The sequence below is a fragment of the Culicoides brevitarsis genome, chromosome 1 (assembly GCF_036172545.1).
Source record: "Culicoides brevitarsis isolate CSIRO-B50_1 chromosome 1, AGI_CSIRO_Cbre_v1, whole genome shotgun sequence".
In the NCBI taxonomy this organism is placed as follows: Eukaryota; Metazoa; Arthropoda; class Insecta; order Diptera; family Ceratopogonidae; genus Culicoides; species Culicoides brevitarsis.
The window spans coordinates 33,730,381-33,757,374 of NC_087085.1; the positions used below are offsets into that span (position 1 = coordinate 33,730,381).

Sequence of the window (26,994 nt, forward strand, 5' to 3'; positions counted from 1 at the left end):
AATATTTGGTATTTGGGTAAAGTATTTGCCTAATTCATTGCGTCAAATTGCCAACCAATCAACGCAAGACGTCAAAATGCCGCTCCGTGATTCGTTGAAAGACATTTGAGAAACATTTTGGTTGAGATTCGGATGTTTTTCCTCGGAAAATATAAAATTTTCAGGGAAAACGCACAAAATTCATTGGAAAAATGTCGAAAAACGACAATCGAAAGACCCCGGAATACGATTCGTCGGTAGGATTGATGCCGGTAAGTGTTGAACTTTAAAATTAAAAGACTTAAACTTGAGCTTCAACTTGTTTGCCCTCCGTTTTGTAGTTAATTCAGGCATTAATTAAGCCGCCCGATGATGAAATGGTTATGAAAACACAGAAAAAGACGCAGGGACCGTATTACAAGAAATCCGGCAAGAATGATTGCTTCTGTTATGCCTGCGAAGAAGGCGGTGAACTGATTTGTTGCGACAAATGCATTTGTAGCTTTCATCTTGGATGCCAGTGAGTTGCGAAAATGTATTTTTTTACACAAAAATTGAAAATTTTCTTTCTTTTAGTGATCCTCCATTGGAAGAATCTGACATCCCGAACGGAAAATGGTTATGCAACAATTGCCGACACACAAAAGCGGGAGAAACGCGTTCATCGCGTATTCAATCGACCACGAGTGCACGCTCCGAAGCGATTTCCAGACCAGTTACGCCGACAATCGAAGGAGAAATTACGCATCAAAAAATTAAACAACTACGAAAGAGTCGATCTCGCAAAAGTTCAGCTTCGAGTGAAACGTCGGATAAAACTAATGGAAAAACAACAACAACAACTACGGCGACGAATGTGACAGAAGAAAAGCCAAAAACTGAAGAAACTCCCGTGGAAGAAGTAAAAAATTCGGATGAAAAATCAGAAAATGTCACAGAAGAAGCGAAAATTGAAGAGCCAGAAATTAAACTTTCCTCGCCATTGGAGGAATTGATAAAAGCTGCGACAATCATGAATCCACGCGTTTTCGAGCTCCCACGAGAAATGGAAATTTTTTCACAATTTCCGGGCGAAGATAAGGTCGGACCGAAAAACAGCTCGAATGGGCGTCGTTTCGGGCGTCGCAAACCTTACGAACTCGATGCACAAGGTCTCGTTCCCTTACCTGCCAAAGTTTGTTTCACGTGTCGCAAGTCCTGCAAGAAGGCGCCGTTAGTTGCTTGCGACTATTGTTCCCTTCTCTTTCATCAGGACTGTCTTGATCCGCCTCTCACTGCCATGCCAACGGGCTTATGGATGTGCCCAAATCATCCTGAACAATTTATCGACTGGAATCTCGTAAATTCTGCATCAGCGACGCAACGTCTCAAATTATGGAATCAGTATAGCGGGCCCGTCGATCAGGAAACCGTCAAAACGGAATTTTTCCGCAAAATTCACATGAAAAATCCCCCGTTTCGTGTCAAGATGAAGTGCATCCCGAAGGAAAGAGTTGTCGTGCCGCCCATGGTTGAGTATCATTATCAAAATCCCCCGGATTTGTTGCCGTCGTTGAAGCAAGTGCTGCGTTACGAACAAGCCTACAAGAAATACGGACCAATTGAACCGACGCAAGAGCTCGTGGAACAAGTTTTGGATGAGAATATTAACGCTTTGGAGACAGCAAATGCGAAAATTGAAGAGTTTATCAACGAAGTTGAGGGAGTTAAGGAAGCCGTGAATGTAGATGAGGTCAAACAAGAAGCTGAAAAGGAAAATGACGACGAAATATTGAAAGAAATTGAAGAACAAATCGTTTCGGATGAAAAAGATGAGGGCAAAGAAAAAGGTACGAAACGCAAGACGAAAGCAAAACGCAGTACAAACACCGAAAAACCCGAAGAAAACAAGGAACCCGAATGTAAAAAGATGAAAATGTACGTTTGTGGCAACAAAACGTACGAAAATGAGACAGAAATGAGTAAGTATTTTTCAAATTTTATCAAAATCTATCATGAGGGAGATCCAATTTCGTATTTTTCTTCAAATTTTTACAATTGAATCCCCTTATCATAATTTTCTTTATAACAAAAGCCTCTCTGTTTACTTTTCCATCGTTGCAAGTCAATTATCTCATTAAATATTTAATGACAATCATGATAATGCAATTGTTCGAGCACATTACCTATCAGTCGTTGTCGATTTCTTGCATTGAAAAGTCATAAAAATGCTTTTTCATGAAAAAGTTGTCCTCGTAACGGGCGCTTCATCTGGTATTGGAGCTGCAATTGCCGAATATTTCGCTAAAAATGGTGCTTTTGTGGCAATTACAGGACGTTCTTTGGAAAATTTAGAAAAAACTAAAGTTTCATGTAAAAAAGTTTCATCTCACGAGCCACTTTTGATCCAAGCTGACGTCACAAAAGACGCTCAACGCATAATTTCCGAGACAATTTCGCATTTTAATCGATTGGATGTCCTTGTTAACAACGCTGGCGTACTTCGTGGAGGCTCCGTTGAAGCGGCGACACTCGAAGATTACGATTACATGATGAACACGAACGTTCGAGCCGTTTTTCATCTTACGACATTGGCTGTTCCTCATTTAATAGCAAGTCATGGGAATGTAGTGAACGTTTCAAGTGTCGCTGGATTGCGCAGTTTTCCCAATTGCTTGGTTTATTGCATGAGTAAGGCAACAATTGATCAGATGACGCGCTGTTGTGCCTTGGATTTGGCCCAAAAAGGTGTCAGAGTGAATTCAGTCAACCCCGGGGTAATAATTACGGATATTCATAAGCGAGGAGGAATGGATGACGAAGCGTATGAAGCTTATTTGGAGCATTCGAAGACGACGCATGCGATGGGTCGCGTTGGAAATGTCGAAGAAGTCGTTGAAGCAGTTGGATTTTTTGCCTCAAACGAGAAATCGAGCTTCATTACGGGAGCTACGTTGCCTATCGATGGCGGAAAACACGCAATGTGTCCTCGTTAATTGCATTTAATCGACGATCATTGAATATTTTATCTGATAATTGACTTGCTTGTAAAAGTTTCTTGTTCAATAAAGTTTTCCCTGAATAAAAATTTTAATTTAAACAATTTCAGTTGATGCTGAACTAGCTCACTTCGATTTGACGATGATAAAACGCCTCGCATTTCAACGTTTTCAGCAAATAGCGAAGGAACATCCGGATTTGGCGGAAAAATGTCGTCAGGAACAAAACTCCGAAGCACTTAACGAGCTGCTCGTTAAACAGGAAGTCATTTCGGAAGCAACTCAGGAACAAAAATCCGTTGAAGAAACATCTCACAAGGCAGTAAATGGCGAAAAAACGGAAATCAAAGAAGAAATTGACGAGGAAAAAGTTCGTAACGTCACTTTGGATCTCGAACGCAAGATGATGGAAACGCAAATTCGATCGCGAGCGCTGCTAATTCCCGTTAACGACATCATGCGAGGCGATCGATGGTACACAGACACAACAAATATCGATGCTGCTGTTCAAATGCGATACCGAAGCATATCGATCGGCACAGGCATTGGCAATGATCTCAATTTGCTGCTATTTGGCAAGTGTTGTCACACATCGGTGAAGCATGCCGTTATCTTTTACGATGAGGTATTTGAGATTTTTAATTTTTTTTCACCTCAATTTTGACTTTTTTATGATTTTTTGTAGGTGACAAGATATTTTGAGCTTTTAAATTACTCAGAATTCGGCACAGAAGTGAACGGACAACTTTTTAGCTGTAATTATACGGAATTTAAGCCGTTGCCGCCTCAGGGAGTGCCGGAAAGTGTCATCAAAAGCAATGAAGAGGCGGCGAAAAATGCTCAGGAAATTATTGATAAGCGTCGGAAAATTAACAGGGAAAAATATGGATTGGATGAGAATGCAACGTAAGATTTTTTTCGTGATTTTAACGAAATTTTTGATATTTTTCACGTTTTTTGTTGTAGAATGCCTGCTCCTGCGCCATCGCCATGTCAATGTCTCGCTCGACCCTACGTTTTCGAGGGATGGGAAGGCACTGCATTACTCAGTCACGGAGCTCTCTTACGCTTTGGATGTCTTTCATTCGTTTTTTCCATCGTCGATTACGATAGTGGCATTGAAGATTAATTTATTGCATATTTTCAAAACACTTGAACTTGTAAATATTTATTTTTTTTTTCTTTTGAAATAAATTTCAAATCACGTAAATATGAATTATTGTGCGCACGGCGTTCCTTTGATCAAATCTTCGGTCGATCCAGTTAAAATCCGGAAGTTTTCCTCCTGCACATGCAATTCGCGATACAAGAATTTCGGCATGCGATCTGATAAAACCCACAAATTTCCATCGCTGTCAACTTTCAAGTCATTCGGGAACTCGAGAGCAGTTTGATCCGAATCTACCATGCCTTGCAACTCACTGAAGCTGGATTTTTTGTTCGTGTTCCAGCATCCGATCGCGTCACGATTTACCTGTTTGCATGAAAAAATATTACATTTAACGGGGAAAAAGTTAATAAATGCGTGAAAAAATGTACCATTGTGTAAAAAACGACGCCAGTTTTATCGTCATAGAACTCAGCGGATGACTGCGAATTCATTCCACGATCTCCTAATAATTGATATTCACCGAAAGAATCCATGGAAGTTGCGTATGTTTCGTTTTGAAGGACTTTGTTGGAGACGACGAACTCTTTTGTGCTCGAGAAGGGATGGAAATAAACGTTGCGAGCACTGAAAATTAATAAACTTATTAAAGAAATTTGGAAATTCATGAAATTTTTTACCCATTTTCCATTCTTTTATCCAAAGCAAGTCCAAAAATGCCATCAGTCCATTGGAAATTGATACCGCCGACTGTGTAATTGCCTTGAAGAGGATCAAAATGGAAATAATGATGACTTACGCGCCATGCCTTGTTTTCCTTGAACGAGTAGACAATGAGGGCATACGATCCCAAATCCGGCAAATAAGCAAATGCATTTTCACAGTCAAGTGGATCGACGTCAATTATCTAAAAATGTGGAATTTTTATAAATTTTAAAGTAATTTTTTGGGCAAGGTCAGTTTTTTATGGGTTTTTTAGTCTAATTTCATTGCTATTATTTGTTTTGATCAACAATTTTAGATTTTTTAGCGAGATGTTTTTGCCTCAAGTCTTCAAAAATACTAAAAAGATCAATTTTCTATCAACTTTTTGATGAAAATTTTTTCCATATTAAAATTTTTTTGTGAATTTTTTAAAATTTTTCACTCACCACATTGGCAACAAACGAATTTTCTTTCAAAAGATTATCGGGAATGGCGAATCTTCTGATTAATTGATCCGTTTTCAAGTCAAAAATCACGACGGCACTCGGAGCAGCTGGATCATAATCTCCCCAAATGTCTGCTGCTCCGCTATCCTGTACCCATAAACGATTACATTCGTCAGCACGAACTCTAAAAGGCGAAATAATGTTGCTGTCCTTCTTCAACGCTGACGTTCCATTCGACGGAAGATCGATATCGTTGTCCTCCCAACTTGGATACGGCTTGAATTTGGGACTCATATCTGTGTCATCCAAATCAACGTAATTCAAAGCAGCTGCAACGCCTGGCTTCCATCGTGGAATCGTCAAAAAAAGTTTGTTATTCCATCGTTCCAAACCAAGAGGTAAATTATTCTCCGGGATGTACTTTTTGCTTGCCAACCATTGCGATTTAACTTCCTCCGAGGGCCATTCAAAGTCGATTTGTTTCCACTTGAATTTTTCCTTTAGATTTGTCAGGGCATTCACATTGACGAATGCGATTAACAGCAACAGTGGTATTGATCGTGACATATTTATGGGGTTTTTGTACTTGAAAGCGGCAACTTTGTAAATTATTCTGCTTCGAAAAAATTAAAAGACACGAAAAAAGTTCGAGAACGATGCGAATCGCGCGACAGTTGAACACAAAATAAATCTACCGAGCTGCGATCATATGCTTTTGTGCTCTTAATTTTTTGTTTGTGTTGCTGTTTGGTGTTGTGCGTGCTGTTTTGGTTCATGCGAAATTGAAATTCGACGATGCTCGATGACGGTTTGTCGCCGACCAGTCTGCAACTGCCATTAATTCGTTCCGACAACATCGCTTGATTAGTTATTTGTGATAAAAACCAGTCACGCAGAGTTGTCTGTGCTGCGAATTCGTAAGTTGAAAAGTGAATAATGAACGTAAAAGGCGTGACAGCTGTTGTTGTTGCAGTTGTTTGTTTGTTTTTAACCGGTCTAAATTTTAATGCTGTTGTCGTCCCATTTTACTTCTCGTGTCACAAAAGATAATTTGTATTCTTCTTGCTTATTTCTTCATTCGCTTCTTCCGATCCATCCGCCAGAAGCACTTAATTATCCGCTACTTCGCTTTGACAGCTGAGTACAGTTGAAGGTCTCCAAAGCAGAGAAGAACTCGACAAAAAATAAATAAAAAAAAACACCTTAAGTAGTTGACAAATATATATGGATCGTTTTCGAGGAAGGTTATGCCAATAATTTGCGATCGACGATTTTTTTAAAGGTAAATTTTGTTTCAGTTCTGAATAGCTACCGGTAATAATTAAATTTATATAACAAAAAAAAACAAGAGAAATGAATTCAATTCGTGTTATTCAAGTTCAATTGCTAGATAGTTGTTTTTGTTAAATTTTCAACGGTTTGCGTCACATTGTTGTTGTTTTATGATTCATTCATGCACAACTTTAGTCATGGAGTTGCCTGGTTATTTGTGGTTTAAAGCATATAGTAATGGGTTAGTAATGACATGCAATTGAAACGGAAGGAAGACATTTTAAACGGTGAACTGCGTAACTTATGTGAGCGAGCAAGTTAACGAGCAGGAGATTAATTGGCATTAAAAGTTGATTATGTCTTAGGTAACAGTTGCTCTAATGAGTGATGGCGATGATAATTTCTTCATTCAATTTAAATGAAGCGATGTAGAAAGATGATTTTTTTAATTTCTTAATCAAATTTCAAAAATTTCAATATTCACAAGTATATCCCAAAATCTAAAGTAATTTAACTTGAAAAATCTCAATTCATCGAAAAGCTTCATGATACCAGTCCATTTCAGTTGCTTGTAGTAGTATACTGTGCACATGATGTTTTCAGATACTTATATTTTATCACTTCTTTACATTTCGGATGCACTCAGATACCTCGAGAACCAAAGAGCTTATCATTTTTATATTCTTTAGCAAGGAATTTGTTATGCAAGTCTTGTAATCCATCAATCCAACTTCTTGAAAATTTTCTATTGCATCAGTCAAGGTTGATTCAATTTTGAATATTTGAATTTTGAAAATCTATTTAAAAATGTTTTATGACCTAAAAAAAGATTATTTTAGTTTTATAAATAATTCAAAAAAAAATTATATTGTACTTACTAAGTATATAAAATGTATATATACTTTATAATTGATATTATTACAATTTTCACCTTTAAACTACTAACTTATAATTTTCTTACATCAGAAATTATATAAAATAATTATAATATAACAATTAGAAAATGCACTGAGTATGCACTAAAATTATTTTTGTAGTATGTTTTATACTACTTTGTTTTTATCGCACAAAAATACACATTTTTTGTGAAACGCCGGCCTAAAAACATCGAAAAATTGTCAGAATCAAAGGCGGTAAGGTGCTAAACGACAGTAAACTTTCCAAAGAATTCGAATAAAGCAAAAAATTTCCCGAGTTGAACAAAAAAATCTCGAGCCCAGACCTCTAAGTTGGGAAAAATGGCGAAAAAATGACATCCTTTTTTTCATAGCCGAGAATTTTTCGAAAAAAATTAAAATTTTTCAAATCCCGCCCAAGATATGAAGAAAGAACAAAAACCTTAATATAAATTAGGCACCTAAAAATAATTTCTCATGAACTAAACAACAAATTATGTTCAAAAGGGATTCATGTAACAAACATATACTACAATAAGAATTTGCTTTGCTAATTCAAGAATTTTTATATTAATTACTTGAATAAATAAAAAAAATAACATAGGTAGATATGAAATTATCTCGCATGTGAACAGTAAAGGTCTAGTACAAAGATAAATTTCACTTGTTTTTATTATTAATTGGTTCTAAATAACGTTATAAGAAATAAAACTTCATGTAAACAATGTTCTAAAAAGGAAGTCAGTCTCTTTCTTCACGTCGATCTGAAGAGATCAGAATCATTAGAAAATGTTTCACTTACTTGTTATCGCGTTATGCCTCTTCGGATACTTGTTGATTTGTGAGGAACGAAAACGACGAGCCCTCAAGAAAATGTTTCCAACGTTAAAAAGTCTTCTAATTCTTCCTTTTATTGGTTCTGCGATCTCCCTGCACACCAGAAACGGTCGAGATTTCTTTAAAAAACTACAATCATACTTCAAAATATATGGAGATACGTTTTACGGTATCTTGGAAAATCAGGTTTACGTATTAATGTCGCATCAAGCTGATTTTACTCCAATTTTGACAAGCAAGAAACTGCTGGCTGATCGACAAGCTGAATATCGGTTTTTTAAGCCGTGGCTCGGTGATAGTATTTTTGTTGCTAGCTCTGATGCCTGGAACAGAAAAAGAAAGGAGTTTTATTCGTTTTTCAATACGAAAACAATTAAGGATAGTATACCCGTGTTGGAACACCATATGGACAATCTTGTAAAGGCGATCCGAAAAAATGTTGATACAGGCGTCGCTTTTGATGTATATCACATAATGGAAGCCTTTGCGATAGATACTGTTTGTGAAATTACCTTAGGACTGCGTAACAACTCGCATGAGAAATCTGTGAATATTCAACATTGCATTGAAGAGTACGTTCTATATAGAAAAGATATTTTTTCCGAGGAAAATCTAGAATGTGACCTCTTTAAAATTTTCTTTTCAGAAATGTGAAAATCATCATGTGGCGCGCTACACATCCACTGTTCAGAAATGACCTTTTATACTCTTTGACAAGTAAATACAGAAGAAGCGAAGAATTGACGAAAGAATGTCGTGCATTTATCCAAGAAATTATTGAAAAAACAAAGAAAAAGGCATTTGAATCGATGTCACTGAAGGATGCAAAATCCTTTTGTGATTATTTGTGTTGTATTAACGCACGCCACATGCCCATCAGTGATGAAGAAATGCGGGATGAGATCCTTGGTACAGTGTTTGCTGTAAGTTTTCTATCAGATCAGATTCGATATTACCTACTTTGATATTCTATTGATTTCGCTTTTTATAGGGGCACGATACAATGACATCCGCTCTGTCCTTCCTGACTTACTGTTTGGGCAAATATCCAGATGTTCAAGAAAAAGTTTATCAAGAAATCAAAAAAAATATTAATCCGAATGAGTCACTTACCATTCAAGCCATAAATAAACTACATTACACGCATTTGGTGATGCGAGAAGTGCTTCGAATGTATCCTTCTGCGCCTGTGGTTTTAAGAGTCACGCCTGAAGACATCGAAATAAGTAGAAAAAATCAAGTTTTCTCATGATTTTCAATATTTAAACAATTAATTTCAGATGGAATCCTTTATCCCGCTGGCACATCGTTCGTTTTGAGTATTTATAATGCCCATCATAATCCACGAAATTATGTTGATCCGGAAAAATTCATGCCTGAACGACACGAAAAAGTAAGAAGCGTGGAAAACAACAATGCATTCAATTTTTTCACATTTTCTCCGGGTATGAGACCTTGCAGAGGTAGGACTTTTAAATTTCACTTGCCTTACGTTAAAGTTTTTTTTTGTTCAACAGGAAACAAAATTGCCGAGTTTCAGATGAAAACTTTTATGATAAAATTATTGAATGAATACAAAATCCAGCTGCAAGACGGTTTTGAGCCCGTTATTTCTTATGATGTTGTTTTAAAACCTTACAATGGCGTTTGGATTAAATTAGCTGCTCGTCAATAATCCCTTGTAACCAGTAGGATTTATAATTTTTAAATAATGTTTTCCTTTGTTGGTGTATTCTATTCATATATACATGTGTTTTTAATCAGAATTCATATTTAATTTTTCTGTATTGAGCGTATCGGGAAAAATATCTCCAAAAACTGCATAGAGGATGTTGACTTCTGAATTATTAGTCCAATTGCAACTTTGCTCAAAAGTAAGCGTCGTTAGGGAACTTACTATTTTGTTCAATTTCTGCTTTTGTGTATATCGCTGGTAAAAAAGCTCCACGAAGAATCCAAAACTTTTTTCTAATGTATCGCTTTGTATATTCAATTTGATTTTCCGTATATTTTGGATGCACCTAGATACCTCGAAAACCTAAGGGCTTTTCATTTTTATGATCATTAGCAAAAAAAATTGTGTACTTAACATTAGTCTTCTACATCCATTAGTTTATTGTTTGAAAACGCCAAACCATCTCCAAATATCAAACAAGAGAATTTTGTTCTACTTTATTCAAGTTTTAAAATCTGTTTTGAGTCTTTTAAAATGTTTAAACACATTAAGTAGCTGAAAAAGTGTTATGTTAGTTATGTTTTTAAAAAAATAAAATCATAATAAAAATCATACTTACTCAAACATCTGCTTCTATAGTTTTTGCGAGAATGTAATTACATTACCATCAAGGACCATAAGATTATTAATAAGATGTAATTGAAGAAAACATGAAATAAAGGAAATACTTTTGTTTTCACCTTTAAATTAACAATCCAAAACTGAATTTATTTATAATTTATTGATAATTTAAATGAAAAATAATAATAAATAACTAAATAATTATAATGTGATTTGTCGCACAAAATAAAATAAAATGTAATTTAAGTCAGAAATTATCTTGTGTTTCGTTTGCGTTACAATTAAATAATTAATTTATTCATAGTTTATTTGAATCGAAAAATAATTTTAATAAATATTCATCAATTTGTCACACAAAATTTTACAAAACATAAACTTCACTGGTTTTAATTAAAATATTACCTGTTGATTTTTTCAATGTTCTAACATTATTTATGTGAGGAAAAAACTTTATCTGAACAACGGTTCTAAAAATAAAGTCAGTCTATTCCTTCACGTCGATTTGAAAAGATCAGAATCATTAGAAAATGTTTCACTTACTTGTTCTCGCGTTATGCCTTTTCGGATACTTGTTGATTTGTGAGGAACAAAAACGACGAACTCTCAAAAAAACGTTTACAACGATAAAAAGTCTTCCAATTCTTCCTTTTATTGGATGTGCAATTTCTATGCACACCAGAGACAGTCGAGACTTTTTCAAAAAGATAGAAAGCAACTTTAAAATTAATGAAGATAAATTTTACGGTCTATTAGAAAATCGGGTTTATGTAGTGATGTCGCATCAAGATGATATTACTCCAGTTTTGACGAACAAAAAACTGATGGTCGATCGACAAGCTGAATATCGATTTTTTAAGCCGTGGCTCGGTGATAGTGTTTTTCTTGCTAGTTCTGATGCTTGGAAGATTAAAAGAAAGGAACTGTTTTCATTTTTCAATACGAAAACAATTAAGGATAGTATACCAGTCTTGGAACACCATATGGACAATCTTGTTAAGGCGATCCGAAAAAATGTTGATACAGGCGTCGCTTTTGATGTATATCACATAATGGAAGCCTTTGCGATAGATACTGTTTGTGAAATTACCTTAGGACTGCGTAACAACACGCATGAGAAATCTGTGAATATTCAACATTACATTGAAGAGTAAGGTCTATCTCATCTATCAAAACACGTGAATTTGACTTCTTTAAAATTTCTCTTTTAGAAATGTGAAAATCATCATGTGGCGCGTTAGACATCCATTGTTCAGAAACGACTTTTTATACTCTTTTACAAGTCAATACAGAAGAAGCGAACAATTGACGAAAGAATGTCGTGCATTCATCCAAGAAATTATCGAAAAAACGAAGAAAAAAGCATTCGAGTCGATGTCGCTGAAGGATGCAAAGTCCTTTTGTGATTATTTATGTTGTATTAACGCACGTCACAGGCCTGTCAGTGATGTTGAAATGCAAGATGAGATGCTTAGTACAATGTTTGCTGTAAGTTCTCAACAAATTTTTACCGCATTTCGAAGAAAAAATGCGGCATTAAACTCGACTTGTCGTGTGTGTTATCAATTTAATCATTTTAAAATGAAATTGAAAAAAAAAAATTTTCTTTGACACAGTTTTGTTTTGAAAACTAAATCAAGAGAAAAACTGTGTCAAAAACTGTGTCAAAGCAATTTTTGACAAATCTTGCTCTAAATGGATAAAAATTTGTCAGAGGGCTCTAATTTATCATTTTTAATCAATTTATAACTCAAAACTGCCAAAAAATTGAAACTGAAAAAAAAAATTTCTTTGACATAGTTTTGTTTTGAAAACCAAATCAAGAGCAAAACTAAATCAAAAACTGTGTCAAAAACTGTGTCAAAGCCATTTTTGTCAAATCTTGCTCCAAATGGATAAAAATTTGTCAGAGGGCTCTAATTTATCATTTTTAATCATTTTATAACTCAAAACTGCCAAAAAATTGAAACTGAAAAAAAAAATTTTTTTTGAAAACTTTGACATCAAGTTTTGTGTCAAAAACTGTGTCAAAGTCCTGTGTCATTTTTGAAAATCTTGCTCCAAATGGATAAAAATTTGTCAGAGGGCTCTAATTTATCATTTTTAATCATTTAAAACTCAAAACTGCCAAAAAATTGAAACTGAAAAAAAAAATTTTCTTTGACAAGTTTTGTTTTGAACTAAATCAAGAAAAAAACTAAATCAAAAACTGTGTCAAAGCCATTTTTGTCAAATCTTGCTCCAAATGGATAAAAATTTGTCAGAAGGCTCTAATTTATCATTTTTAATCATTTTATAACTCAAAACTGCCAAAAAATTGAAACTGAAAAAAAAATTTCCTTTGACATAGTTTTGTTTTGAAAACTAAATCAAGAAAAAACTGTGAATTTGTCAAAAACTGTGTCAAAGCCATTTTTGTCAAATCTTGCTTGGATAAAAATTTGTCAGAGGGCTCTAATTTATCATTTTTTTTCGACAATCATTTTGTAACTCATACTGATTAAAAAAGTTTTAATGGTCAATATTTATGCAAAAAAATTCGAAAAAATTTGATATCTTCAAATTGAAACTGAAAAAAATTTTTTCCTTTGACATAGTTTTGTTTTGAAAACTAAATCAAGAGCAAAACTAAATCAATCCTTTGTCAAATCTTTCTCCAAATGGATAAAAATTTATCAAAGGGGCTCTTATTTATCATTTTTAATCATTTTATAACTCAAAACTGCCAAAAAATTGAAACTGAAAAAAAAAATTTCTTTGACATAGTTTTGTTTTGAAAACTAAATCAAGAGCAAAACTAAATCAAAAACTGTGTCAAAAACTGTGTCAAAGCATTTTTGTCAAATCTTGCTCCAAATGGATAAAAATTTGTCAGAGGGCTCTAATTTATCATTTTTAATCATTTTATAACTCAAAACTGCCAAAAAATTGAAATTGAAAAAAAATTTTTTCTTTGACATGGTTTTGATTTGAATGTGTATGAAATTGCGAAAGGGTCATGAGGAGTACGAAAATGTGAATTGAGGTACAAAACATCGTAGATATATAACATCGAAATGCGGTATAGTATGTCGTTCTTTAGACGACTACTTTCTCTATTTTTTAAATATTGTATTAATTTCGCTTTTTATAGGGACACGACACTATGACATCCGCTCTGTCCTTCCTGACTTACTGTTTGGGCAAATATCCAGATGTTCAAGAAAAAGTTTATCAAGAAATCAAAAAAAATATTAATCCGAATGAGTCGCTTACCATTCAAGCCATAAATAAACTACATTACACGCATTTGGTGATGCGAGAAGTACTTCGAATGTATCCTTCTGCGCCTGTAGTTTTAAGAGTCACGCCTGAAGACATCGAAATAAGTAGAAAAAAAAATTTTTTTTTTGTTTTTTTAATATTTAAACAATTACCTAATTTCAGATGGAATCCTTTATCCCGCTGGCACATCGTTCGCCGTGAATATTTACAAGGCTCATCATAATCCACGGAACTTTGAAGATCCAGAAAAATTCATGCCCGAACGACACGAAGACGTAAAGAGCGTAGAAACTAACAATGTATTTAATTTTCTTGCATTTTCTCCGGGTATTAGACCTTGCAAAGGTAGGTTCTTCTATTTATCCGTTTTGTTTTAAATATGTCATAAATTTAATATTTTACAGGAAATAGAATTGCCGAGTTCCAGATGAAAATTTTTATGATAAAATTATTGAACGAATACAAAATCGAGATAAAAGACGGTTTTGAGCCCGATATTGCATATGATGTTGTTTTGAAACCTTATAACGGAATTTGGATCACATTAACTGCTCGCCAATGATCCTTTTAAATCTGTTGAAAATCTAGTAAAAAAGTCTTAGTGATTTCAATTTCGTTTAACTCGATCTTTATTTATTTTTCACCTATATTTATTATTCTAGAAACGAATTGGATTTAAATTTAAAAAGACTTGTAAGGAAAATAAGGCAGTCAAAATGACAATACCGCAAAATTAGAGATTTTAAGAGTATTTAATTATCAACATTGTTTTTTGATATATTTAAAAAAGTGTTAAAGACATAACAAATAGTCAATATACTTTTGAAGTTTAATGTATTTTAGCCTCGATTTTAGCTTAGTTTATTCCAAGATTTCAACGGGAGTTAACCAAAAATCTTTGTGACGTCTTCGAAATTTTAAGAAATTGATTCAGGAAAAAAATCGTAAAAATTTTAAGTGAATATAAAATTGCATTATATTAAGGATTTGAAGCTAATATTTTACACTAAAACCTTGTAACGGAATTTAGATCAATTCAAGTGCACGCAATTTCTTACATTTTTACATATCATTATTTAATCATTTGTACATCATCTGTTATTTTAGATGAATATCAAATAGCACATTTTAGTTGCATGTTCGATTTTATTACATTTTTTAACGAGAAATGCTAAATCCGTTTCTTGAGTATAAAAGTACATTGTTGAATTTAAACAATTTTTAGTTTAGTGTTTGAAGGCGAAAAGAGTTCAACAAAAAATGCTCTCATACGTTCTTGCAATTTGTTTTGTCGCCTATTTTATAGTCTCATACAAACGACTTCAATCTCTCAAGATAATTCTCAAAGGGATTCCAAGTTGCCCGACATTTCCGATTGTTGGAAGTGCCCTTGGCATGTACTGCCGAGATGGCAGAGACATCTTCAACAAAGTGAACAATCAATTTAAGAAGCATGGAGGGAAATTTTATGGTCTCCTTGGAAATCACTTATACGTCTTTATGTCGGAACAGAAAGACATCAAGGCTATTTTGACGAATAAAAATATGCTGGATCGCCCTTATGAATATCAATACCTTAAACCGTGGCTTGGAGACAGTATTTTCATAGCAGATGGTGATAAATGGAAGCTAAAAATGAAGCAATATTATCCGTTTTTAAATATGAAATTTGTGGAAAACAGTGTACCCGTGTTTGAGTATCACAGTAAAAATATTGTTAAAGCCATGCAAAATAATATGGAAGTCGATTTTAATATTTACCACAATATTGAGTCATTTGCCATGGATGTAATTAACGAACTTACTCTTGGAAATCGGAATAATTCACACGAAAATCCAACAAATTTCCAGCATAATGTGAACAAGTAAATTTTGACAAGTTTGGTAAAAATTCTAATCATTTTTTGTTTTTTTTTTTAACTTTTCAAGAAATGTAAATATTACTATGTCGCGGTTGGTACATCCAATCTACAGAAACTATTTTCTTTTTTCGTTCACACAAAAATTTAAAGAAAGTCAACGAATGACAAAAGAGTGTCGGGTCTATATCCAAGAGTCAATTGAAAGAACGAAGAAAAAGGGATCAATACCGTTAGAAGAACATAAAATTTTCGTCGATCATTTATACAGTGTTAGTCAAGCCAGTCTGCCAATGAATGATGAACAGATGCAAGATGACTTACTTTCTTTCATTTTTGCTGTAAGTCTCTCGATTTTAATTTTTAACTTCGTTCATATTCCCATGATTCGTTATATGGAAAAATATACGTATTTTCGAATAACAGGGACTCGACACTATGACTTCTGCACTCACTTTCCTCATCTACTGCTTGGCCAAATACCCAGAAGTTCAGGAAAAAGTTTATCAAGAAATCAAGGAAAATATAAATCCAAAAGAGGCACTTACCATTCATTCATTGAACACACTGAGATACACAAATTTAGTGATACGAGAAGTTTTGAGAATGTATCCTCCTGGCTTTGCAGTTTTTCGTACAAATCCAGAAGCTTTGGTGCTAAGTAAGAAAAAAGCATTCATTAAAATTTCATAAAATTAAAATTCTCGTTTTTAATTTAGATGGATATACCTATCCTGTCAACACAACGTTCGTTCTAAGCTTCTATAATGCACATCATAGTTCCGAAAACTATCCAGATCCCGAAAAATTCTTGCCAGAAAGACATGACGTTACAAAAAGCGTTGAAAATGACAATATTTTTAACTTTTTTGCATTTGCACCAGGCGTTCGCTCATGTCGAGGTAATTTTTTAATTTTTTGAAAATAAGAATTTTAATGAATTTTTCATTTCAGGTAACAAAATTGCGGAATATGAGATGAAAACATTCATTGTAAAAATGTTGACTTCGTACAAAATTGTTTTGAAAGAAGGATTTGAACCAGAACTTTCTTGGGATATTGTCATTAAGCCGTTCAATGGCATGTGGGTTAAATTACTGTCGCGCTGAAAATATTAACGGGTGATTAAAAATTTATTTAAAAAAAATATTGATTTTCATTGCATACTTTAAGGATGTCTCATTAGCGCGCAAAAACTGCAATTTCACTCACGTTTTCGATTAGAATTCAATTAATTTTTCAAAAAAAAGTTTGAAAGTCATCTTTGTTCTTTTGACATTTTAATCGGCTTCGTTCATAGTTGAAATGGATTAGTTGACGTAGTTTAATAAATAATTAATTGTCTAAACAATTTGCAAACTATTGATCGTCAATATTTGTATTGAATATCAATGAGCAAATGTTTCATTTTTGTAATTCTCACGCAAACAAATGAAATGTGTTAAAATAGGATTTTTTGCAATATTGAAATGCAATTAGCATGCAAACTGCAGTTAAATAAAAAAAATGAAGTAACGCGGTTAGAAATTTCAATGAACGAAGTTGTTTTTGGGATGAGGGATGGAATCAGTAAAAATCTTTCAATCTACAGGTGATAAGTATTTATTTATAGAAGGTCTTAAGAAAAGTTCTTGACCGTGTAAGTTGATAAGGAGAAGACTTCCGATGAAGGTATCTTAGGCAGGAAATTAAATGCACTATTATCAACCGATTTTTTTATCAAAGAAATTGGTCAATGGTCAAGATATTTTATTTAATTTTTTTTAATTCATATATTAATATATTTAATTAAATTTATTATTTTTAATAATTGAAATCAAAAATATAAATAATTAAAAAAATAAATTAATCAATAATTAATAAGTAAGTTTAAAAAATATTTTAAACAACTTTTAACAAAAATGATTTTAATTTTTTAAGCCAAAGTCAAAATTAAAAAATGTCAAGTAAATATTTTTTAAATTAAAAAGATTTTTAAATAAACAAAAAAAAAATAATTAAAATTAAAAAAAAATTAAAAATCCAAACTATGCCAATTTATAATAAATCGTAAGTTTTTAGAATTAATAAATAATAACTTTTTAATAATTTCTTAATAATTTTATTTTTTTAAACTTTAATGACTTTCAAAGTGAAACAATAGCTTATAAGTAAATTCTGAGTAAAAATAAAATCAAATTAATCTTTTTTTTTAGTAAAATTCCATAAAAATAAATGTTATCAACAATGGCCAAAGGTCTTTTAAACTCATCATCCCATACTTATTAGATAACCGCCAAAACACGTTTTACGATTAAAATCTTTCATATCATTGTTTATTTCATCAATTTTTCAGATAACTTTACATAAATCCAGGTGTGTCAGCTCCTTATCAGCAAAAACTGATAAAAGAGCTTATTAATTATTAAAAAACAAGCAACATCTTGCCTATTTCCCACCCATATAAACAACAATTTCATTAAAAATTCATAAAAACTTTAGAATTTTCAAAAGTGCAAGTTGCCTGTTTACCGTTTTTATTGATTCCGATGAATTTATAACTTCTTTTTGTTCTAAATCGAGTTATTAAAAACCACTTTTTCTCATTTATAGAAGCTATACAAGTTATCAGGAGGATGAATATGTGTGCGCGAAGGTGTGCGCGATTCCGTACGACACGACGCGCGACGACTGAGTGATTTTTCGCGTCAGTTTGTTTTGAGCTCGTGTCGTGTCGAGTCACATTTTACAAATTCTCTGCGAAAAAAAAAAATAGGTTGACGAACGACCAAAGCAAAACAGAAAACGACAGAAAATACGAGTTTAAAAGCGGAAAAAAGAACGAAACGCATAGAAAAAATTGTGACGTCAATACAAAATGTTGGTTCTCATCCTAAGTCTCACAGTGTTGTTTTACCTGTTTGTATATTGCAAGCAAAAATTCAGTTTTGGCAAGCATGATAAGCTTATCGCGGGACCTCCAGCCTTGCCTATTTTGGGAAACGCCCTCGACTTTATCGGAATTGGAGCAGAAGGTACCTCAAAAAAAAATATATATTTCTCGCATCTTCCGAAGAAAATCTTTCGAGATGAGAACTTTTAATTACAAAATCTAGGCCATTATCATCGAAGCGACCTATTTAAGTGACGTGTGAGCGCGCAATGTGTGATATATAAGTCGTAATAGAATAACAATATCAACAAATGTGTGAAATCTATTTACTTATATTACGCGCAAAGCGGCTTTTTATTTACAAAGTATTAGTTTTTTTTTGTTGTGATCAGTGTTGAACTTGACTCAAGGTCAGAAAATGTTAGAAAAAAATGTTTAAATTGTGAATTTATGAAGAAACAGGTTTCTTCTAATCAGCAAATGATGATTTTTAAAAATATTTGAGCTCATGAAGTAATGCGAATTACTATGGAAGTTCAAGAAGTGAACAATTTTAATGACAAGGTCAAAGATTTTTCAAGAAGTTAGAACTTAAAAGTTGATGTAAGCTAAAATTGAACTTTGTATTTAGAATTTTTTATGTTGTTAAGTGAAGAACTCGAAAAAAATTAAACAAGAAAAAATATTTTTTTTATATTTATTTTTTTTAATTGCTTAAAATTTTACGTTAAAAAGTTTAAATTTTTTTGAAAATAAAATTTAAAAAAAATAATAAAATTAATTAGGCGAATAAATTTAATATATCCATTTTTTGTCTCCCCCCCCTCGGATTTTGTTGAAAAAATTCAGGGGGAAAAATAAAAATTAAATATAAAATACAAATATTTTTGACATATTTTGTAATTTTTATATTAAAAAATCATGAAAAATTACTGTTTATGGTAAAATTATACAAAAAACTAAAGAAATTTGCTTAATTACGACATTTTCTATTGAAATGTTGAAAAACATTTTTTTGAAAGTCACGTGACCAAAATTATTTTTTTTCAAAAATTTTTATTTTGGGAGATTTTGTTGATTTTTCTTTACTTTTAAGTTCAAATTTTAAAATAATATAAACTAAAATTAAATAAATGTTAAGAATCAACGTTTAACGTCTAAAAACGTTAAAAAATTACAAACAAAAAATTCAAAAATATTTATTTTTTTATTTCCCCCCCCCTCGAGAAAATCCTCATAGGACAAAAAATGAAAATATTAAATTAATTCGCCTTAATTAAAATTTTTAAGAATTTACGTTAAAAAATTAAATTCTTGTAAAAAAAATAAAATAAATAAAATTAAAAAAAAAATAATAATAAAATTAATTAATTAAAATTTTTGAAAAATTTACGTTAAAAAATATTAAATTCTTTTCAAAATAAAATAATAAAATTAATCTGAGCTCTTTAAAAAATTCTAATTGAAATTCTGATATAAGTTATTTTTAATTAGCAACTTGTGATCTATCTTCTCGACCAATTGTTCTTTCAATCAATTTTAATACATCTTTGTTTAATTTCCTACACATAATCTCATCAGAATCTTCATTGAACGCTAATTAAAAATTTTTTATGTGCATTAAAAGTTCTGGAAACAAAGAAAAAAGCAAGAATTTATTCACACCCAAGGAAAATGAGTGTTTGCGTGTTGCATTTGAGCCATTTGCATTGATGGTAACTCATTAACTTTACGATTCATGCACGTCCTTCGACAAGGAATTACTTTTCACTTTGTTAGAATGCACTCACTAACCTACATTTGGTTGAGTGACTGCATTGTCATTGCCCGTAAGTCACATTTAATTACCACTTTTGTCGATTTCCTCGCGGATAATGAGTAAAGTGTGTTATTAAGTTAAAAAATTTTCATTGTCAAGGAAAGCCAACCGGTTTTGCGGTGTGTATGGCGCACATGCAAATCTGTATCTGTCTATTCATTCAAGAAATCGTGTTGATATTTTGTTATTTTTTCGCGATAATTGCTTGAATGCATGTTAACAACGAATGGATTCTGTGTAGAACAATGATGCGCACGTGAATATTGCACTTTTTATGAATGACATTGCATTGTTAGTTGTTTACTAGATGATTTGCATTTGATTCAAGCGATTTTTAAGCCATACAAGTTTATTGTACAACTTTTTTTTAATACTGGATTTCATTTCAGCTACCTTCAAGAAGTTAACAGAGCTCGAAAAGCAGTATGGAACACGATTTCGCATCATTTTGGGTGCCGATTACTTCGTAATTGTCTCCAATCCGGAGGATATTGAAGCAATTCTCACCAGCAACAAGGTTTTGGAAAAGTCAAATGAATATTATTTCTTCGAGAAATGGCTTGGCGGTGGTTTGCTCATCTCCCATGGACCCAAATGGCATGCACGACGCAAGATCCTCACGCATGCCTTCCATTTCAAGATTTTAGATGACTTTGTTGCCACATTTGACTCCAAAGCTGACATTTTGGTGGATCTAATGAAGAAAGAACTGAACGGAGGGAGCTTTGATGTGTGTCCTTATGTGACACTTTATGCCTTGGATGTCATTTGCGGTGAGAAATTTTTAAAAATTGAAAAATTTTATAAAATTTAAAAAAAAATTTGATTTTAGAAACTGCAATGGGCATCAAAATGGACGTACAAAAGGATTTGGATAACGAATATGTCAGCAATATAGTCGAGTGAGTGTTGAATCCATCAAATTTCGATAATATTTTAACAATTTTCAACTTTTTAGAATATCCGCGTTGTTATATTGGCGAATTTTCAACGTATTTGCCCGTGAAAGTTGGATTTATCGTTTCATGCCGCAGTCAAAACGTCAAGAATACCTCGTTAATCGCATCCAAGACTTTGTCATGCAAGTAATTGGCAAAAAACGTAAGGAATTTGAAGCAAACAATGCCAGTGTTGATGAAGCATCGAAGAAGGATGAAGAAGAATTTGGTGTCAAGAAGCGTCTTGCTTTGTTGGACTTACTTTTGAATGCGAAACACGAAGGACAACCATTGACTGATGCTGATATTCAAGAGGAAGTCAACAATTTCATGTTTGCTGTGAGGGATTTTTGATTTTTTTGTTGTAAAAAATCACTTTTTTATTGAAAATTTTATTTTAGGGACACGACACGACGACATCTTCGATCGAATTTATGCTCTATAATTTGGCCAAATATCCAGAAATCCAGAAAAAAGTTTTCGATGAAATTGTTGAAGTGATGGGACCCGATGCAAGTGAACCAATTACTTTGAGAAAACTGAACGATTTGCATTATTTGGATTTGGTGCTGAAAGAATCGTTGCGTGTGTTCCCTCCTGTACCGATGATTAATCGGCAAACGCGCGAAGATGTCGTTCTCAATGGCAAACTCTATCCCGCTGGAAGTACTCTTGTGGTCTTCATCAATGCCATGCATCATAATCCCAAATATTTCAAAGATCCAGAAGCGTAAGTGTCAGTATTTAACTAAAATTCGACGAAAATTCATCTAAATTTATTTTTAGATTCATTCCCGAGCGTCATGCAGCAGAAAAAAATGCTGACCTCAAGAACCCTTTTTCGTATGTGCCGTTTGCCGCTGGTTTCCGCAACTGCATAGGACAGAAATTCGCACAGTACGAAATCAAATCTGCTATTTCGAAGTTGTTGCGGCACTATGAGTTTGAATTGGGCGAACCAGACTTTAAACCGACATTACTTGCGGAGTTGATACTTAAGCCAGCGAATGGTATTAAATTGAAAATTAAACCAAGAGTGTATTAAATTTGTACTTCTACTTTTTTTTTTATCCCTAACGACGCTCAAACATGTGTTAAACGTGACTTATATAAGAAAATGGTGTGATTTTTGTAAATAAATCATTTTATTTTAATAAATTCTGTTTGATTTTTAGTACATCCTCTACACAAAATTCAAAAATTATCACAAAATCCCTAATTACGGGGTTTCAACTTTACAACTATCCCATTTACGGGCTTCAGAATGAGTTCTGCTGTCAATATGGGTTCGAAATTCGGATCAGCAAGCTCGAGATGGAAGTTTTGCAGGATTCGGGCTGTTACTAATTTGATTTCTAATTGAGCAAATCGTTGTCCTAAAAGAAAAAAATCGCTTAAAATATGATTTTTTATTAAATTTTGAAATTTTCTTACCAATGCAATTACGATAACCGCCGGAAAATGGCACATAACTGAACGCATTTTTCTTTTCATGACTTCTTTGTTCGGAAAAACGTTCGGGAATGAATTTCTCTGGTTCTGGAAAGACATTTGGGTTACGGTGCATCATATAGAGGCCTAACAAGATGTTGTGATCTTTCGGATAAACAACGCCATCTAAAATAAAATTAAAAATTTAATTTGAAATTACTTTTTTTACACAAATACTCACTAATTTCGACATCTTCTCGCAAATATCGCCCAATAATTGGCACAGGAGTATACAATCGAAGCGATTCCTTAAGAACCATTTCGAAATATTTAAAATTACTCAAGTCATTCACTGTATAAGATGCATCTTTGTCCGTTCCAAGCACATCTACGATCTCTTCATACAATTTCTGTTGAACGTCTTGATGTTTTGCCAAGTTGTACAGCAAAAAGTTGATCGCTGACGTTGTAGTATCATGTCCAGCAAACATAAAGTTGTCAGTTTCCTCAAGAATATCCATGTTGGATAACTTTTGGCCATTTACGGTTGAATCTAGCAATATATCGAGCAAGGCAGTGCGTTTTTTGATCCCAATATCTTCGGATTCGATGGATTTTTTGCGCATTTTGAGCTTTTCTTCGCGACGCGTTTCAATAATTTTCTCTGTGTGATCATGAATTAGCTGGACAAGTTGATCGTGACGCTTCTTTTGGGGAGTCCATCGCCAATACCAATCATCACGAGCCAAGAAATGATGCATGCGCCAAAAAAGAATTGAGCTTACTCTGAAAAATTTTATTGAAATTAATTTTTTTATTTATTTTACAGGTGAAAACTTACTCGACAACAGCTTTGACGTATGAGGAATTGACATCTGTTTGCGCATTTACCTTCGTGCCCATGCTCGTCTCGCAAATGACATCCATCGTGTACAAACTGATGTACGGGACAATATCAAATCCATCGTCATTCACGTGTTTCTGCAATATTTTTGTCAAAATCGTTGCTTGTTGGTTCATAACTTGCACAAAATCCTCCAAAATGCTAAAGTGAAACGCCGGTGTGAGAATTTTTCTGCGAGTTTGCCATTTTGGCTTCTTGCTGACCGTTAATAAGCCATCTTGCAACCACTTGTGAAGCACATTGTAGTCATGAGATTTCTCCAAGAACCGTTGATCCGTCATAATTACTTCAATATCTTCGGGCAAGGCAACCAAAACAAAACGATGCCATGCTGCATACGCTCTCAAACGATAATTCCATGTTTGTGCATACCAAATAATTTTCTTAAAGGTTTCTGAAAAATATTTAAAATAAATTATTTTTTTTTAATTTATTTTTCTTTTTTTTTTAACGGACCAACAGAATCTGGCAAAATAAATTCTAAACCGTTTCCAACAAGTGGATAACCCAAAGGTCCCTTAATTCGTGTGACGTCACGGTCAAAACTATTTTTCTGAATTTTCCTGAAAATTAACGAAGCTAAGATGCTCGTTAGCAAAACCGTGATTAATAATAGGAACATTTTTCACAACGAAAATTATTAAAAATTATTTATTTGTAAAGTACGAGCTGTCTCTTCGAAATCTCGTGTCTGAATGAATCAAGAATGCAAAATATCATTAATTTATAGCTGCGATCAAAACAACATGTAATAAAAAAATGTCAAGAAAAAGTCGCGTTTAAAAAAAACAATGAATTATCGGCGTGCGTATCTTATCTAATTATTATTATCCGTTGACCAAAATAAAAATGATAATCTTTTTTTTTATTTAATAATTTTTTAAAGGGCATTTTGAAAAAAAAATAAAAAAAATTTCTATTTTGCAAAAAAGAAAAAAAAATATAAAATTAGGTATGGAAAAAAATAAATTTTAAAAAATTTAATTAAAAAAATGATTAAAAATTACTAATCGAAAATTTCAACAGTTAGTTAATTTTTTTTAATAATTAAAAAAAAAATTAAAATTTGATTAATTTTTTTAATTTATGGCACTCTAAATTAAACTCAAAAGTTTTGTCCAAAATTAAAAAAAAAATTGGTAAATTTTTTTTTAAATATTTTTTTTCATACAAAGTAACAAAAGTATGAACAATTTTTTACCGTTAATCAATAATTTTGTTATTTTGGTTTTTTTCCATTGATGATATGTACATTTAAAATTGCTTTAAGAACATTTTAGCAATAATTTTATAAAAATTATTATAATAAAAATAACTGTAAACATTTTATTAAAATATAGCTTCAATAATTTTTATGTAAAATATTTTAAAAGAACAAAATCCATGCTAAAAAATTTTTTTCAAAACTAAAAATTTTGATTTTTTTTTTAATTTTAAAAATATTTAAATTTATGAAATAAAATGAACTCCTTATAAATCCTATCATCACAAAACCCGTCTAAAAATCATAGACTAAAAAATTTTTTGTTCACTTTCAACAGATAACACACATGCAAAAAATGCGTTCTATCAGAATTCTAACCTTGGACGAGAAATCCGAAGAGTTTGTTTACAAACACATGATACTTAATGCGTTCTAATTACAATTCGCTATCTATTAGGGTTAAACTTAGCGTTATGAGAGAATTAGAATAGCTAAGAGAGGAGATCTTTGACTCTATAATTTAAAAAACGTGCCTTCGCTGCCGGCGCGCATGAACTCTGGTCCCAAGCCGATGAATGGCCAGCCTCGTGGTCCATGAATGAGCTTTGGATTTTCCTTAAAAAACTTGTAAAACACTTCAATTGCACAAATTGTGAAAAGAACAAAAACGAAGCAAAAAAACATTCTGAAAAATGTTCAGTTTACTTTGAGGCCGGAAATATCACTGAAGTCTCTTGCGTGCTTGAACTAAAGGTTTATTTGATTTTTTAATGTGATTTTGATTTAATGACATCTCATTTTATTTTAATGCATTTTATTTTAATTTTCTCAAGTATTATGGTTTTTTTAATATATAATGGAAAATTTTCCAGCAAAAAAAAATTTTAAGAAATAAATTACATAAATAATTATTTTCTCATTATTATTATTTTTTTAATTATTGAAAAAAATAAATTTTCAATAAATATTTAAAAAAATATATTTACTTCTGAAGTACAAAAAATGAAAAAATCTCAGATATTACTACAAAAAGTGTGATTTCTATATTTATTTATTCTACAAAAATTTTAATACATGAAGTGAAGATGAAAGCAATAATTTTTTACAACTTTGCATCAAATTAGATAATTATATTTTAATGTAAAAACCTTAAAAAATACATAAAATTTGTGATAGTCAATCAAAAAATTCCAAAGGACATCAAAAGTAATATTCATAATTTTTTGTATGAAAATTCTAATAAAAAAATATGAATTTTATAGTTTTTTTATAACAATGTTGTAAAACTTGACAAAATGACCTCATTAGCTAACAATTATCCTACTTAAAGTTCAATGTCAAGTATGTCATTGAATGTATTTCTCACATATGTTATCACTTTTTTACATATAAATGACTAATTTAATTATAAATAAATGCGATATAATCCGATGCGATAAAATGGGATAAATCTTCGATGAAAAAATGTTTTTATATGTTCGAGAAAAACTTGTTCTCTAATAGTTCCAAAGAATTCCTCTCACTTTACAATTTTACAGTATAAATATATTGCTAAATTCTTTTAATTTTGCATAAGAAAATGCATTTTATTTGGAGACAAATATTAACAAAATTTTTAAATATAAAATTAAATAAATTTAAATAAAAAAAATAATAAAAATGTTTAATTAAATTATTTTGAATTTCAATTAAAATTTAATATATTTTTAAAATAATTAAAAATTATTAATAAAAGATAATAAAAAAATATATCAAAAAATAATTCATTTAATTTTATTAATATAATTCATTATTTAATGAATTTTAAAATAAATAATATAAAATTTCAATTGAAATTCAAAATAATCAAGAACAATGACATAACATCTTAGATCATTCGAATATCGATAAAAAATTAATCAATATTGATATTTTGTGTGTGAAATTTAATTCAAAAACAATTAAAAATTCTTACCTTCTTGTGATGCAACAGCAAATTCCAATGCAAGCCCGAACGGCGGAATACCTCGTGGACTCCAAATCGCCTTTTCTTTGCCATATTTATTATTCCTCCCATACGTCACGATATCCCAATAAATTATCACCCCAATTAAACCGACAATAAAAGCATAAATTACCGTAATCATCGCAATTTTCTAATAATTTGCAGTTTTTCTACCTATTTCTTCAGCGACTTAATCACAAATTGA

General features: G+C 32.0%; 7 protein-coding genes across 8 annotated transcripts; 5 read left to right on the plus strand and 2 right to left on the minus strand.

The window, feature by feature from the left end:
* The first annotated feature begins 120 nt into the window (after positions 1 to 120).
* Positions 121 to 4,161, plus strand: LOC134827814 (PHD finger protein 12). Its single transcript, XM_063840653.1, has 6 exons — positions 121 to 251; positions 321 to 499; positions 556 to 1,940; positions 3,068 to 3,582; positions 3,643 to 3,863; positions 3,924 to 4,161. The coding sequence occupies exons 1-6, from the start codon at positions 192 to 194 to the stop codon at positions 4,084 to 4,086; spliced, it is 2,523 nt and encodes an 840-aa protein (XP_063696723.1). The 5' UTR covers positions 121 to 191; the 3' UTR covers positions 4,087 to 4,161.
* Positions 2,163 to 3,052, plus strand: LOC134827816 (uncharacterized oxidoreductase TM_0325-like). Its single transcript, XM_063840655.1, has one exon. It carries the CDS (start codon positions 2,187 to 2,189, stop codon positions 2,952 to 2,954), a length of 768 nt encoding a protein of 255 aa, XP_063696725.1. The 5' UTR covers positions 2,163 to 2,186; the 3' UTR covers positions 2,955 to 3,052.
* Positions 4,077 to 5,978, minus strand: LOC134827815 (protein yellow). The gene is made up of 4 exons (XM_063840654.1): positions 5,217 to 5,978; positions 4,746 to 4,972; positions 4,497 to 4,692; positions 4,077 to 4,431 (listed from the first exon to the last, which is right to left on the minus strand). Exons 1-4 carry the CDS (start codon positions 5,781 to 5,783, stop codon positions 4,174 to 4,176), a joined length of 1,248 nt encoding a protein of 415 aa, XP_063696724.1. The 5' UTR covers positions 5,784 to 5,978; the 3' UTR covers positions 4,077 to 4,173.
* Positions 5,979 to 8,156: 2,178 nt separating this feature from the next.
* LOC134837688 (cytochrome P450 4d8-like) lies at positions 8,157 to 14,340 on the plus strand. The gene is made up of 5 exons (XM_063853075.1): positions 8,157 to 8,793; positions 8,868 to 9,144; positions 13,648 to 13,882; positions 13,941 to 14,123; positions 14,183 to 14,340. Exons 1-5 carry the CDS (start codon positions 8,174 to 8,176, stop codon positions 14,338 to 14,340), a joined length of 1,473 nt encoding a protein of 490 aa, XP_063709145.1. The 5' UTR covers positions 8,157 to 8,173.
* Positions 14,341 to 15,028: 688 nt separating this feature from the next.
* On the plus strand, positions 15,029 to 16,746 carry LOC134837689 (cytochrome P450 4d2-like). The gene is made up of 5 exons (XM_063853076.1): positions 15,029 to 15,643; positions 15,708 to 15,978; positions 16,064 to 16,298; positions 16,357 to 16,539; positions 16,592 to 16,746. The coding sequence occupies exons 1-5, from the start codon at positions 15,039 to 15,041 to the stop codon at positions 16,744 to 16,746; spliced, it is 1,449 nt and encodes a 482-aa protein (XP_063709146.1). The 5' UTR covers positions 15,029 to 15,038.
* A 1,598-nt stretch (positions 16,747 to 18,344) lies between these two features.
* Positions 18,345 to 22,437, plus strand: LOC134828673 (cytochrome P450 4d1-like). Its single transcript, XM_063841658.1, has 6 exons — positions 18,345 to 18,651; positions 20,718 to 21,101; positions 21,161 to 21,230; positions 21,287 to 21,605; positions 21,668 to 21,996; positions 22,053 to 22,437. Exons 1-6 carry the CDS (start codon positions 18,495 to 18,497, stop codon positions 22,309 to 22,311), a joined length of 1,518 nt encoding a protein of 505 aa, XP_063697728.1. The 5' UTR covers positions 18,345 to 18,494; the 3' UTR covers positions 22,312 to 22,437.
* LOC134828684 (cytochrome P450 4c3-like) lies at positions 22,402 to 26,994 on the minus strand. 2 transcript variants are annotated; one of them, XM_063841669.1, is made up of 5 exons: positions 26,760 to 26,994; positions 23,539 to 23,995; positions 22,939 to 23,483; positions 22,701 to 22,883; positions 22,402 to 22,642 (listed from the first exon to the last, which is right to left on the minus strand). In XM_063841669.1, the coding sequence occupies exons 1-5, from the start codon at positions 26,929 to 26,931 to the stop codon at positions 22,482 to 22,484; spliced, it is 1,518 nt and encodes a 505-aa protein (XP_063697739.1). In that variant the 5' UTR covers positions 26,932 to 26,994; the 3' UTR covers positions 22,402 to 22,481. The 2 variants fall into 2 exon arrangements, with proteins under 2 accessions (XP_063697739.1, XP_063697747.1); XM_063841677.1 differs by lacking the exon at positions 26,760 to 26,994 and adding an exon at positions 24,058 to 24,260.